Below are 13,259 nucleotides of genomic sequence, written 5' to 3'. Positions count from 1 at the left end.
GCCCACTTGCTTCAACATATATCTTTCCACACCAGGATTGTGTGGCACCAAAGTCTTCATACCTCCAACAGTGAGTGCCGGGAATCCTTCTTCATATTTGTCCTGTCTATTCCACATCGAGAACGACAGCGAACCAAGGCACCACTACTCTTTTGACTTTTTCAGCACCTTGCTGCATCCAAGTCTGCACCTGTCTTTGTCCCACCACGTCCTGCACCACGCACATCCCGAATTATCCGGGACATGACTACCTCAGATGCTGTACCAGGATTCAAGGATGTGACCCTCAATCCGGCTGACACACTGATTCTTACGGACTCTGACGCTGAAGGCATACTATTCACAGATCGCCTGTCTGACAGAGATATAACAACTGATACGGAGACTCTCATCACGCAACTCACACGACTCAAGAAACGAGAGATAGACTTCTACTTACACGGAGTCACACTCTCTGAGTATTACAGAGAAAAGAAAATTCCCAGGGGCTTCAGGGTGAAGAATATCCCCACCATCGGCCGCCATAATCCAGACTTCTGCCGAAGATGGACCTCTGTGCTCAACAAATGTTCCCATGATTTGATGTTATTGGTTATAGAGGAATCCAAAAGGGAACTCAACATTGTTAAAGAAAAAATCGTCAATTTTGAAACAACCAATCTACCAATCATTAAGGCCGACAAAACCCAGGATTGGCTTAAACAACTATCTGCCCAAATTGAGAAGTACCGCCAGGAGCTCATTGCTTTCAAACGCACTAAACTGGAGATTGTGAATAGGGACTATTCTGAATTTAAAGTATACAGTTGGGTATACGGCAGAGGACAACAACAAGATAGGCGCCCCAACTTCAGACGACGCAATCCCAGATTCGACACAGAACAATCGAGCGATATCTCCTCCAGTGACACTGATCGCTCAAAAAACTCCAAAGGACGGTTCTCTCACAAACCACCACTGGGGGTATCCACAAGAGCCAGAGGTCCCCCACCAAAAGACGACCCACCAGACGAGGCGGTCAATTCCTCAGGAAAATCAAACAAAAGGAGAGGCAAGAAAGCACAGTCATAAACCTGTCTGATAGGACTCTGAGTGAAACCGAAATCAAAGTTCTCAACAAAGGATTGTCTTTTGTGCCTACACACACCCCTGACCTCCTGGAAGATCGCATTGACCTTTACAAACTTGGCCGCAAGCTCAGATTACGTGAACACTTCAAGAGCAATCAGCAGCCTCCACCTAAAAAATCCAACACCTTAACCAAGAAAAGCAACTTCGACCCCACATCAAATAACCCCTCTATTAAGAGCTTTGTCAATCACATGGAGCAACAGATCAAAGAAGCTCATTCCAGTAAAACGGAGTTGAAAGCCAATCTCTCTACAGAAGAAAGAACTGCCCTTAAAGCTCTCAGCGGTTATACTGACATCGTTATTAGAACTGCAGATAAAGGGGGAGCAACTGTGGTGCAAAATCTGTCAGCCTATAAAACAGAATTACACAGACAACTGGATGATGTCGACACGTACCGTAGGTTGCCAGCGGATCCCACACAGATATTCAAAAGGGCCTATGACCTATTCTTATCGGAAGCTACAACCTCCAACACCATACCCGACAGTATCAGACAATTACTCACCACGGATTTCCCCAAAGTCCCCATCCTATACTCATTACCAAAAATACACAAAGATCTACACAATCCCCCCGGTCGACCGATCATTTCTGCAAGAGACTCGCTCTTTTACACTGCAGCACAATTCCTTGACCTCTTTCTTCAGCCCATAGTACAAAATCAAAGAACCTACTTGAAGGATACCACCACACTGTTATCGGAACTCATCAATCTATCCCCATTGCCCAACAAATGCCTGTTGTGCACAATAGATGTTGTCTCTCTTTACACCTGTATACCGCACGACAGAGGTTTGGAGTCTGTCAGAAGATCTGTTCAATCCAGTGGCATCTACAGCGGGCCTGACATAACCTTTTTTATGGAACTCCTTGACATGGCTCTAGCCAACAACTACTTTATCTTCGATGGACAGTTCTTCATCCAACACTCCGGGGTAGCGATGGGATCCTGCGTAGCTCCAAGTGTTGCCAACATATTTATGTATCAAATTGAAAACGATCTCTTCTTCTCCAATACCCTGATAGCATCCCGCATTAAGGCATACTATAGATATATAGATGATATTTTGCTAATATGGGATGGCACGCAGGAGAGCTTCGATACTACCATGATTGACATTAACAAACTGGATGCCAACATTAAATTTACCACCAACTCCAGCTATGAAGCGGTTAACTTCTTGGATGTACGCATCAGTCAAAATGATGACTTTCATCTGGAAACCACTGTCTACCATAAGCCTACAGACAGAAATACCATATTGCTGGGGAGCAGCTTCCACCCCCCTGCATCCAAATGGGGCCTACCCTACTCCCAGTTCATCAGAGCAATGCGCATTTGCTCCAGCACACAGGAGGCCGAAAAAGAAATCACAGAAATGTCCAAAAAATTCCTTCTAAGAGGCTATCCTCCCAAACTCCTAGAGAACACCAAAAACAAAGTCCTAAAAATGGATCGCTCGACATTGCTCCAACCTACAACTAAAGCACAGAAGAAAGATAAAATCGTGTGGACTCAATGCTTTTCTACAGCAAGTCACGACATTGTCTCTGCAGCCAAACGCATTTGGCCACTTATCACCACAGACCCTGAATTAGCAAGCTTGAAACACTGTGCCATCATGCCTGCTTACAAGCGCAGCCGCAATTTGAAAGACTTTGTGGTACATAATGACATTACCACTCTTAACAAAGGACCATCAACTAATACTACCTTTCTCAAAAGAAAGAATGGCAATTTCCGCTGCCTTCAATGCGTAACCTGCGGAGGCTTAGAAACGGGAGATTACCTGCTACACCCGAGAACTGGTGCCAAAATCCCTATTCGACACCCCTTGACATGTACTAGTAGATACGTCGTGTACTATATAAAATGTCCTTGCGGACTCCTCTACGTCGGTAAGACTATCCGACAGTTCAAAGAAAGGATAGCCGCCCACAAGTCGAGCATCCGAGCTGCCCTGGGTACAAAAGGTTCCGACCAACCTGTTGCCAGGCACTGGAAAGCCTACAACCACAGCTTGCCCAGTCTTCGTTATAAAATCATTGACTGTGTACCGGAAAGTCTCCGAGGAGGTGACAGAGGCAGAGCACTACTGAGATTGGAGGCACGGTGGATTCACAAACTGGACACTGTCCAACCACGCGGATTGAATGAAATTCTACCCCTCTCCTGCTTCCTTTGAACGCACTGTACCTGTATCCCACTTTTCAGTACTAACTTATAAGTTCATCTGGACAAGTCTCCCCACCATACAGCAATGTTGCCCACTACATGCTTCCAAATCGCCACATCCGTGAGTACGCACACTGCAAATCTAACAACAGCGTTGATGGGGTAAGTGACTTTCGCCTGTGTATATCTTGCCTGGAAACTCGCCGATGAACTATGGTCTTCTAACGGCTTCCCATATCGGTGTACAACGCACAGCACCCGAGCTGTGTTACCCGTCTATGCTTATTAGTAACTTTGACCCCCGCAGACTGTTTGTACACCCGATATTTGACTGTAGATTTACCCACGACTTTGCTCTCTCCGAGCACTCCAGCGCTTGGAACCTATATGCAGTCGGGACAATTTGCCTTCTAGTCGACACACCGACACACGAGTGATGTTGACTAACCTTACTCTGAACACCCCAGCGCCCGGAACTTATGCTCAGTCGGGTTTGTTTGCTGTCCAGTTGACACACTGTTACAAGAGTGATGTTGACTAACCTGGACTGGCTTACCATGTCGGTGTCTCCGGATGCCCCATTATTGTTCAAACGCTGTCCCCCTATCCGGCTCTGTCCCGTCTGAACTATTGCAACCCAGCATGTCCATTGCCAGACAGCTGCCATCAGTTTGAGACACTGGATACGTGTTTGACATTCTGTTGCTTTGTTGGTATTTCCCAGCTAGTGGCTATGATTGTATTACTCCACTTGCTGTTTCGCAGATTCTTCTACGCTACCCATTCATGTTTACTGTCTATTAGATATATTTTTGTAGACTGCCAGCATGTTGTTATCTTATAGACGATTTGCCGTTCAGTATACTCACATGAGTTCTGATCACTGGACTTGTTGCTTCCCTATTGTAATTTTGCTTTCTATGCCTATACAACTTTGAGTACATGCTGCTTTATTGCTTATAAACTTTTCCATACGAAACATGTCAGTTCCTGATGAGCAGACATGCCGCTTGCCCAGTGGCGGTCACACACCACATCATTCTGTGGACCCGTTGTCATGTCATGAATTACATTACCTTTATCCTGTACCTGCCGTTATGTTTTACACACATTATGTATTTGGCTGTTTATGTACACAACCAACGCTTGTACCCTGTTAACTACCCTTGCAGCAAACACAGCACTACTTCAGTCAGTCCGTTTATTCGATGATGCGCTATGCACTATCCGGTATACACTGTCTTTTCACCTGCCACACAGGCTCCCTTCAGTGCGCACTTGCACAGGACACACTTCATTTTCGTTGCCTTGACTACCCACTCACGTTAGACACATGCCCCCGGGACACCCGGTGACCATGGACGCTCTATGCGCCGATGACGTCATCACCACCCCGACTGGAGGCTCTCAGGTGTTTGTTGCACGAGGTACACCCCATTTACCTATAAATGTATGTTTTTGCACAGTGTTTTTTGATGTCTTGATAAAGGGCCAGGAGCCCGAAACGTTGACCCACTAAACTTGTGTGTTTTCAACTTATTTACCTTTAAAACCTGCCGCCGTGCAGGGTGAAAAATCTTAAGAGTGCCCACTTGCTTCAACATATATATATATATATATATATATATATATATATATAGCATACATGAAGGCAGCAAACAAAATAAAAATTTCAAGGAACAAGTGAGGAGACTAATATGTGCATGGATACAACCAGTGTTGGATTTTACCTATAGCTTGCAGGACTGCAGCCCCCATTAAAATCCACCAACCAGCTCAGCCTTAGTGAAGCCAGATGAAGTCTGTGAGACTGCACTGGCTTCACTGTGACTGGCAGTGACTTCCTATTGGAAGTCTTACCTGTCAGTCACCTGCAGTAAGGTAGTCCCATTGGAAGGTTGGATTGCCAGTCCAGGTTGTGATAAGAAGAGATCAGGCTTCCTGTAGGCAGGGCCGGCGCCACCACTAGGCATGTTTAGGCATTTGCCTAGGGCTCCGGCTACTGGAGGGCGGTAACGAGCTGCAGGAGGAGCAGCAGCAGGAAAGGTCCCGCCAGCGCCGGGGAGAGCGGGAGGAAGAAAGCTGCACTCACCTGCCAAGTTATTCAGGTGAGTGAGCAGTATGCCTCCGCCCCCGGCCCCCCCTGCCTGGAGCCCGCCCGTGTATGTTACCCCCCCCCCCACTGCTCTTCATTCGTCAGCGGCAGTTCTCGGGGGATATGTTATAATCAGGTAGGATAATTAATTGTGGGGTATGTACCGATACCAAATAATAGGGCAGTATGAAAAGACAAGGAAAGACATCAGCAGAGTGAAGGGAAGATAATAATAGTAAAGATGGTATTAAAGGCATGAAGCATAAAGACTATGGTCACAACAGAGTAGAGGAGAAATATTGTGAGAAAAGTCGGATGGCTACAGATTTTGGATGAATATCAGAAAATATGTACTTTGAGCTCTTATATTCCTTTTCGAGTGGCAGCCATCTTGTAAGCAAGACCTGTATGTAGTCTATCGGTCAATAGTTAAATTTAGAATTCGTGTCAGGGGCATGGCATAAAACAAATATAGTATGGACTCACATCAAAGGGAATTAGACCCAGGTGTGATTAAGCCTGATACTGGAACATCAGGTAGCAGTGGAAGCAGTGGGAAGCCTGAGTGAGGGGAGCAAAGGAAGACAGATTCAATAAGAGAAGGCAGGAGGTACAGTAAGAACATCACCTCAGGCTCTGCAGAGAGGCAGATCAGGTTGTATTATGCCTTTGGCAGAGGAGCAGTCTTCATACATACAAAAATGACACATGTAAAAAAGTAATTGGGTTTTATGTAAGATGTTCCGTGTTTAATGAACTAGTGTAATTTTTAGCGATTTAGACTAAATTTAAAGCAAGCATTATCTATTGTTTTGCCTTGAAATGAAAAGTATTCTAATATATCAGCAATGAAAGTATTATAGAAAACCACTGGCAATTAATTGAAACAAATCATTACCTTGTGCTGACATTTTCAAGGTCCGTATCCTCGTTACTGTGTCTCGAGATTTCCATTCACAGTAATAAGCTCCAATAGCATCGCCTGTCTTCTCTTTCTTCCACAACACTTTCTTTGCTGATCTCCTGGTTTCATCCTGTGTAACTTCCAAAGGGACTTGATGCTTATTTACAATGGCGTCAAAGTCTCTTACGATAGTAATGGTCTCTGGAGAACTCCATTGAGGTGCAATACAAATCATAGATGTATCAGAATTAGAAATTAATGGAAGTGAGTTGACCAGGATCAGGTCTCTGACAGCTTCCACTCCATCTGTAAATGGTATCATATGAACACATAATTAAATCATTTTACGAAGTTGACATTACTAGAAACATTTCTCCATTGTTCTTAAAAAAAAGATGGATTATTTTCTGCTAGACTAAAGGCGCCCATAGACGGTCCGTTCCCGGACCGTCCGTTTAGTACTATGCGTTGCGCGCTCCCGCGCATCACATAGTACGGTACAAAAAGTATGTGCTGCACATACTTTTTGTACTAGCTAAACTTCGCATCGGATCGCATGCCTAGTGCATGCGGTGTGCATGCAATGCGATCCGATGCGAAGTGTGCTTTTTGTGACCCGAACGGATCCGTTTAACGGACCGTGTATGGGCCCCTTAAGTCATCAATCTTCATATTTATTTATTTATTTATTTATTTACAGTTTCTTATATAGAGCAGCAGATTCATATTGTGCATGGTTCTGTGATTTACAAGTATGAAAGTGGGTGTGGACTGAGTACCCTGTGTAATATCATTGGAATGTTCACAGCAGCTTAATTTGCTGATATTTTGGTCAACAGTAACCTTGTCCCTCTTATTACTGTGCTTCAGGGTGATGGGCTGAATAAATACATTTATGTATGTATCCGCTAAAAATGCTCACATTTGTTATATAAATTCCCAAAAATAATGTTGTGTAAAAAAGTTTAGATTTCCTATATAAAGGTAAACATAACAGGTCATTATAGTAAATAAAAATGTTTACTTGGCATTTCCAAACCTATTTTGACAAATTCACTTGGCACTCCAAGGGTTAAGCTGAAAGACAATATAGTGTACATGAAAACATGGAGACTACTGTACTGTCTTGATGGAATATTAGGATTGTTGGCCCTGGGGAAAGCAATGTGCTGGGGCCATTACCTGTTCACTCATGGGAATAAATGTAAAAAATAAAATCATAATTTACTCCTAGTGCTGACTTGCATCATCTTTTCACATGCTTCCATACAGTGAATGCTTGTCAGCACGCTGACTGGTGAAAAGCTCCAGAATTACACCGAGTAGTATGCTGACAGTCATTCACTGTCTGGCTACAGGCTGGAATGCAGAGAATGTTGCCTGACTTCTGTGTAATTCTCAACTTGCCTATAAAGAAGACCCAGAGCACCAGGCTGCACGGCAGGTGACCCTCCAACCCAAACTCAGTAACAATTTAGAAAAGTAGGGTTTCTATAGGCTAAAGTTAAATGTCACTGAGTAAATCCTTGGAAGGACTTGGCTTGCTTTTCTAATGTTGGTTCTCTAGTCATTACTATAAAGTATGTTTCTAGAATTATTTTTCCCAGATGGCTAAAATATGATTGTTGGTACTGTATGTTTGTTATGGGGAGTATATATCTTTAAATTATTACATTTCCTTGCCTTCCCCTTTACCCCAATTCCAAATTCACTTCTTATGCAGTATAAAAATTAGTAAACGCATATCAAAATTATTTAGACTTGTTTGTATAGTTTTATAGCTTTTTTTTATTTTTGAGCCCTCATTTACAAATATTTTCTTATTGTATGTTGACATTATGAAAAATGTAATTAATATAAAAACTTTAATAAACATTTTTTTTCTAAGATTTGTCAAATTCAGAAAGTTTATCTGCTGTAATTAAGAGTCTTTAAAAGCTTAAAATGCACTAAAATTAAAATATTATGTTTATTTTTGTTTTAGAATATAATATTTGTGTGTATGATGTGTTTTGCGGAACAATTACAACAAAAATCTCTATTTTGATGAAGATTTAAAATAGGTACATTTATAAAGATGGGCAGGATATTGGTCATGTAAATTTCCCTATTACAGAGTAGTCACATAAGTGTTGGGGTCAAATAGATGCTCACAGTATTATTTAAACTTTGTAAGAGGGGCATTCAACCAGGCATAACTATTCAATGCAGTTGTTTTCGTTTAGGTTTTTCCTCCAATCAAATTTCGACTGATTAAAAGTTGAATCTGCATCAGCAGAAATAGTCTAAACCGTGCACATTTTTAACTTAAACATGTGAGTCAGTGAGTAATTTGCCGATCATAGTGTTTTCCAACCAAGGTGTTTTTCCGACTGTTAAAAATCGGGACTGGAATTGAATAGGCCAATTGTAAATTTGAATAAAAATTTGTAGCAAAATGCAGACTTTTTGACTGCCAGAAAAATCTGCACAGATTGAATACCCCCCTCCCAATGTCTTTCTGTGTATTTGGGTTAGAGATCAAGAAAAATCATGTTTTGAAATGTAGAAATCACTGCATGCTGATAGACTGATTTTTTTTTGCTTTTAAAGAAAAAAAGACAAATCGAATTTGGCCCATTAGGAATGGGTCTGTATCGGCCCCAAGTCTAGAAGGACATGCTGACACTTGTGGTTTTGTAACAGTTTGTATATTCTCCCCATGTTTGGGTTTCCTCTGGGTACTCCTTCTACCTGTACGTTAATTGGCTCCCAACAAAAATTCACCCTGGAATTAATGTGTGTGTGCCTGTGCTAGGCAGTGATTCAAATTGGCTCTGTAAGCTTTCACTGCTTACTGAGCGAGCGAATGGCCACTTCCCTCCCCAAGCAAATGGCCACATTTGCATGTGAATGGATGTGTAGCTTATGCTTCCATTCGCATGCGAGTGTACGGGGGGAGGGAACGTCCAGGAAACGCTTTGCGCCCCATGCTGCAGCCCCATGCTGCAGCCCCCTGCCTGTCCCCTGACTGCTCCGCTGTGTGCGAACGCCTTGGCGAGTGTGATACTCACCAAAGATGTTCACACTGCAGGTCTACACATGCATTTTTTTTGCTAATGCGAATGCGCAATCCCGCAATATCGGTCTCCGGACCGAATTCAGCTCTTTACGAGCCAACCTGAATCACCCCCTAGATTACAAGCTCCACTGGGGCAGGGACTGAGGTGAGTGTTCAAATGTTCTCTATAAAGCTCTGCGGAATATGTGTGCGCTATACAAATAACTGTTAATATATAAATAATTGACCATGACAGGGCTTGCTGCAACCTATAAAGCACCAACAAATGAAAATATGAAAACTATTGTTAACTCTTTATTAACACAACTCCATTGCTCTAGGGCTATATATACACTGGGCCTGGTTAAAGTAAGGATTGTGGCCCTGGTTTACACATTTTATTATAACTGGATTCACACTGTTCACAGCACAAACGACTCCAGCCTGGCTAAAGAAAAAGGAAAGGTTCAGAAACAATTACTGTGTCCTTCAGACATTTAGGGGTACATTTACTAAGATGGGAGTTCTATTAGAAACCAATCAGATTCCATTTATTATCTTCTAGAAGGTTCTAAAAAAAATAAGAGGTAGAATATGATTTGTTGCTATGGGCAATATCCCATCTTCAATAGAACCCCCATCTTTAAATTTACCCTTATAATCACTGTATGATGGACATTGTTTATGTATTCTTTTGACATTGTTTTCTTTGTTTATTTTATTTATTAACAGTTTATTATATAGGTATGAGGGCCCTTCTCGCAAGTTTACCATTTATAGGGAAATAGACATTGATACAAAAGGATAGATATTCTTTAATGTGTAAAGTCAACTAGAATGCAAAGGTTCCTGGTGGATATGGTTTATGTATTCTTTTGACTCTTTGACATTATTTAATTTATTTATTTATTAACAGTTCATTATATAGCGCATTATATTCCATTGCATTTTACAATAGGATACAGTGAAAAAGAGAGAATATGTGTGTGGGGATGTGATTGAATAGGAACGGTATATGAAGGTTAAGTGGCTGGTTCTGGAATGTGATAAGCCTGCCTGAAGAGTTTTCAGGCGATGCTTGTAGGTTTGGAGACTGGAGGAGAGCCTTATTGTGCATGGGAGAGCATTCCACAGAGTGGGTGCAGCCCGAAGAAAGTCCTGCAATTGTGAATGGGAGTAAGTAATGAGTTTGGATGACAGACGTAGGTTTTGTTAGGAGTGAAGAGGTTGGAAGACATTTTGAGATGTGAGAGGAGATATAAGTTGGTGTCGTTTGGTTTATGGCCTTGTAAAGGTGTGTAAGTAAAAGTATTTTGTATCGAATACGGTAGAATACAGGTAACCAATGAAGTGGCTGACAGAGTAGCTTTGCAGACGATGAATGTCTTGCTAGGAAGATCAGCCTCACAGCTGCATTCATGATAGATTGTAGTGACGAGAGTCTGTATTGGGTAAGGCCAATGCGTGAGATGTGTCGTGTGTAAGGTAAGGGCAAATTTTGAATATGTTTTTTTTAGGTGCATGTGGCATAATTTCCAGACAGATTGAATGTGGTGAGCAAAGGAAAGCTCAGAGTCAAGAATGACACCTAGGCAACGAGCTTGAGTGTTATGAGTGATTGTCATATTCTCAACAGCAATAAAGATATCAGGTTGGTAACTACTATTTATATAATATAATTCTGTTTTTGAAATATTCAGTTTGAGGTTGCGAGATGACATCCAGGATGAAACAGCAGAAAGGCATTCAGAGACATGACCCAATACAGATGGAGACAGGTCCGGGACATTGTCGGTTACTTTAATTCTTATTGCACTATGTGAAATAATAAACAAAAATCTTCTTTGCATACTTCTAATACTGTCACTCATTTGTCTTCTGTAAGATATGGAGGTGGAAACACTACTGCAAATGGAGCTTAACACTTTTATTAAGTTTACCCTATGTTAGTTCGGATATACTTTTCTGTCTCCAATAGTGAGTCACCCCACACAAATCTCACATGACAGATCTATTTTCTCAAAAGGACCCCCACAGAAGGTGTCAACATTGATAAATGTATAAGAATACACAAGGCTAAAAAGATGACACTCTTATTAAATTTGACTTAATGAAATAATGGGTGAAATTTAATAGGATGAGAGATTCAGAAAGTGAGAGATTTGGTAAGTAATCTCCAGTTTTTTAAAAGCTGCAAAAACTGTTTTGAAGTGTAAATGATTGACGCTTTAAAAAAACTGGAGATATCTTACCAAATCTCTCACTTTCTGAATCTCTCATCCTATTAAATTTCACTTAATGTGTGTATAACGACTTCTTATCAGCCAAACATTGTAAAAAATATTCATCCTCAGATTGTGATAAGAGAGGGCAAATAATAAAGTGTGAACTTTGTGGATCAAAAGTTGGTGATTCCTGCATGTATCCCAGACCAATTAATTACCTTATATTCTTCCTAAGGATGCAGCATATAGAATATTTTTGGAAAAAATGTACCCTTATCTCACTAGATAGCAGCGCTATGGCATATGGGTGGAACCCAACCAAAGATACAAATATAGTTTATTAGAATGTTACAGATTTAGGAAGTTTAAATGCTGTTATTCATAAACTGTGTGATGATGAAACTAAGGCATAGATTTAAAATACATAAACATGGATATCTACAAATTAGCTTTTATTATTAGAAAAATGTGCCAAATTTATGAGGCAAATATATCTATTTTCCGGTTCCCTGTTCTGTCAACACTGAGCCACACAGTGTGATCTAAAATATGCAGATCATGGACATCAGTGATAGACAATGCATTAGACAACCATCAAAATAATGCATATTAAAAAAAAAAAACTCCAATTCTCCAACCCTCCGACCCAGGCATGGACAGAACAATGAATTGCACTAGTATCTTCCCAATGTATGGACCCTATTAGAGCAACACTGAAAAATTCACAAATTCACAACAGGATAACACACATAAGGCTTCCCATAGAATAGTGCAGTGATTCCCAACCTGGGGTATTCTGCAGAGCAGACTGGTTGGGGGTACTTGAAAAAAATATTGGTAATGGCAGAAGAAGTCTCCTGATGGCAGAAGAAGTCTCCCATTGCCATGGAGACAAACCACGATGCATAACTTCCGGTTCCGTCTGCAGCATCATCAGGGTCTCCTCGTGCTTTTGCCTGACAAGCGATCCACTGGGAGCTAACTGCAATGCCCTTATACATCAGGGATCATCTAACACACCCCCCCCCCTGCTGACATAAGTGGAGGAAGCAGTAGCATAAATTGTACAAATGCTAGCGGGAACCCCGGAGACCGTACACAGCCAGCGGTCAGACACAGAGGGACCTGATTCCTGACCGTACACTACTTCTCTGCTACTCCTTAATAGAAGAACACACATAAGGACATGTATGCCTCTTACTTAAATGAAAAGCGTAATCAAGGATACAGAAGAGAAAAAAGGTTGGAAACCACTGGAATAGTTGTTCCCTAATTGTCTGCAGTTGCCTTGGGTGATCCAGGACAAATACTAATTATTTATTGTCAATCTAAAAGGCACCAGTAATAGCATAGCAGTCCCTCCAATTTGCAAGTCCAGAAGAAAAGCTATATAATACATAAATGCCTCAGAGGGTTATGCGTGTGGTACTTAAATATGATAGGCTTGTCTGAAGAGGTGAGTTTTCAGGGAACGCTTGGAAGTTTGGAGACTAGTGTAGAGTCTTATTGTGCACAGAAGGACATTCCATAGGGTGGGTACAGCCCGATGAAAGTCCTGCAGGGCCGCCAATGGGGGGTGCTGTGGGTACAGCTACCCTGGGCCCCAGCCTCTGGAAGGGCCTGGGCAGCTCATTTTGCCCATTGTAAACCCCCCTCCCCCCGACTGCCTCTTCTGCGCTCAGTGC

At 41.9% G+C, this 13,259-nt stretch overlaps 1 protein-coding gene across 1 annotated transcript in view; it reads right to left on the bottom strand.

The window, feature by feature from the left end:
• TEK (TEK receptor tyrosine kinase) overlaps positions 1-13,259 on the bottom strand; it is a 131,794-nt gene that overhangs the window by 50,628 nt on the left and 67,907 nt on the right. The window contains exon 2 of the mRNA XM_083185453.1: positions 6,304-6,615. Within this exon, the coding sequence (XP_083041579.1) occupies positions 6,304-6,615 (312 nt within the window). The remainder of the gene's footprint in view (positions 1-6,303; positions 6,616-13,259) is intronic.

The sequence above is a fragment of the Crinia signifera genome, chromosome 1 (assembly GCF_055691185.1).
Source record: "Crinia signifera chromosome 1, ASM5569118v1, whole genome shotgun sequence".
In the NCBI taxonomy this organism is placed as follows: Eukaryota; Metazoa; Chordata; class Amphibia; order Anura; family Myobatrachidae; genus Crinia; species Crinia signifera.
This window is presented reverse-complemented; position numbering and strand designations above follow the sequence as displayed.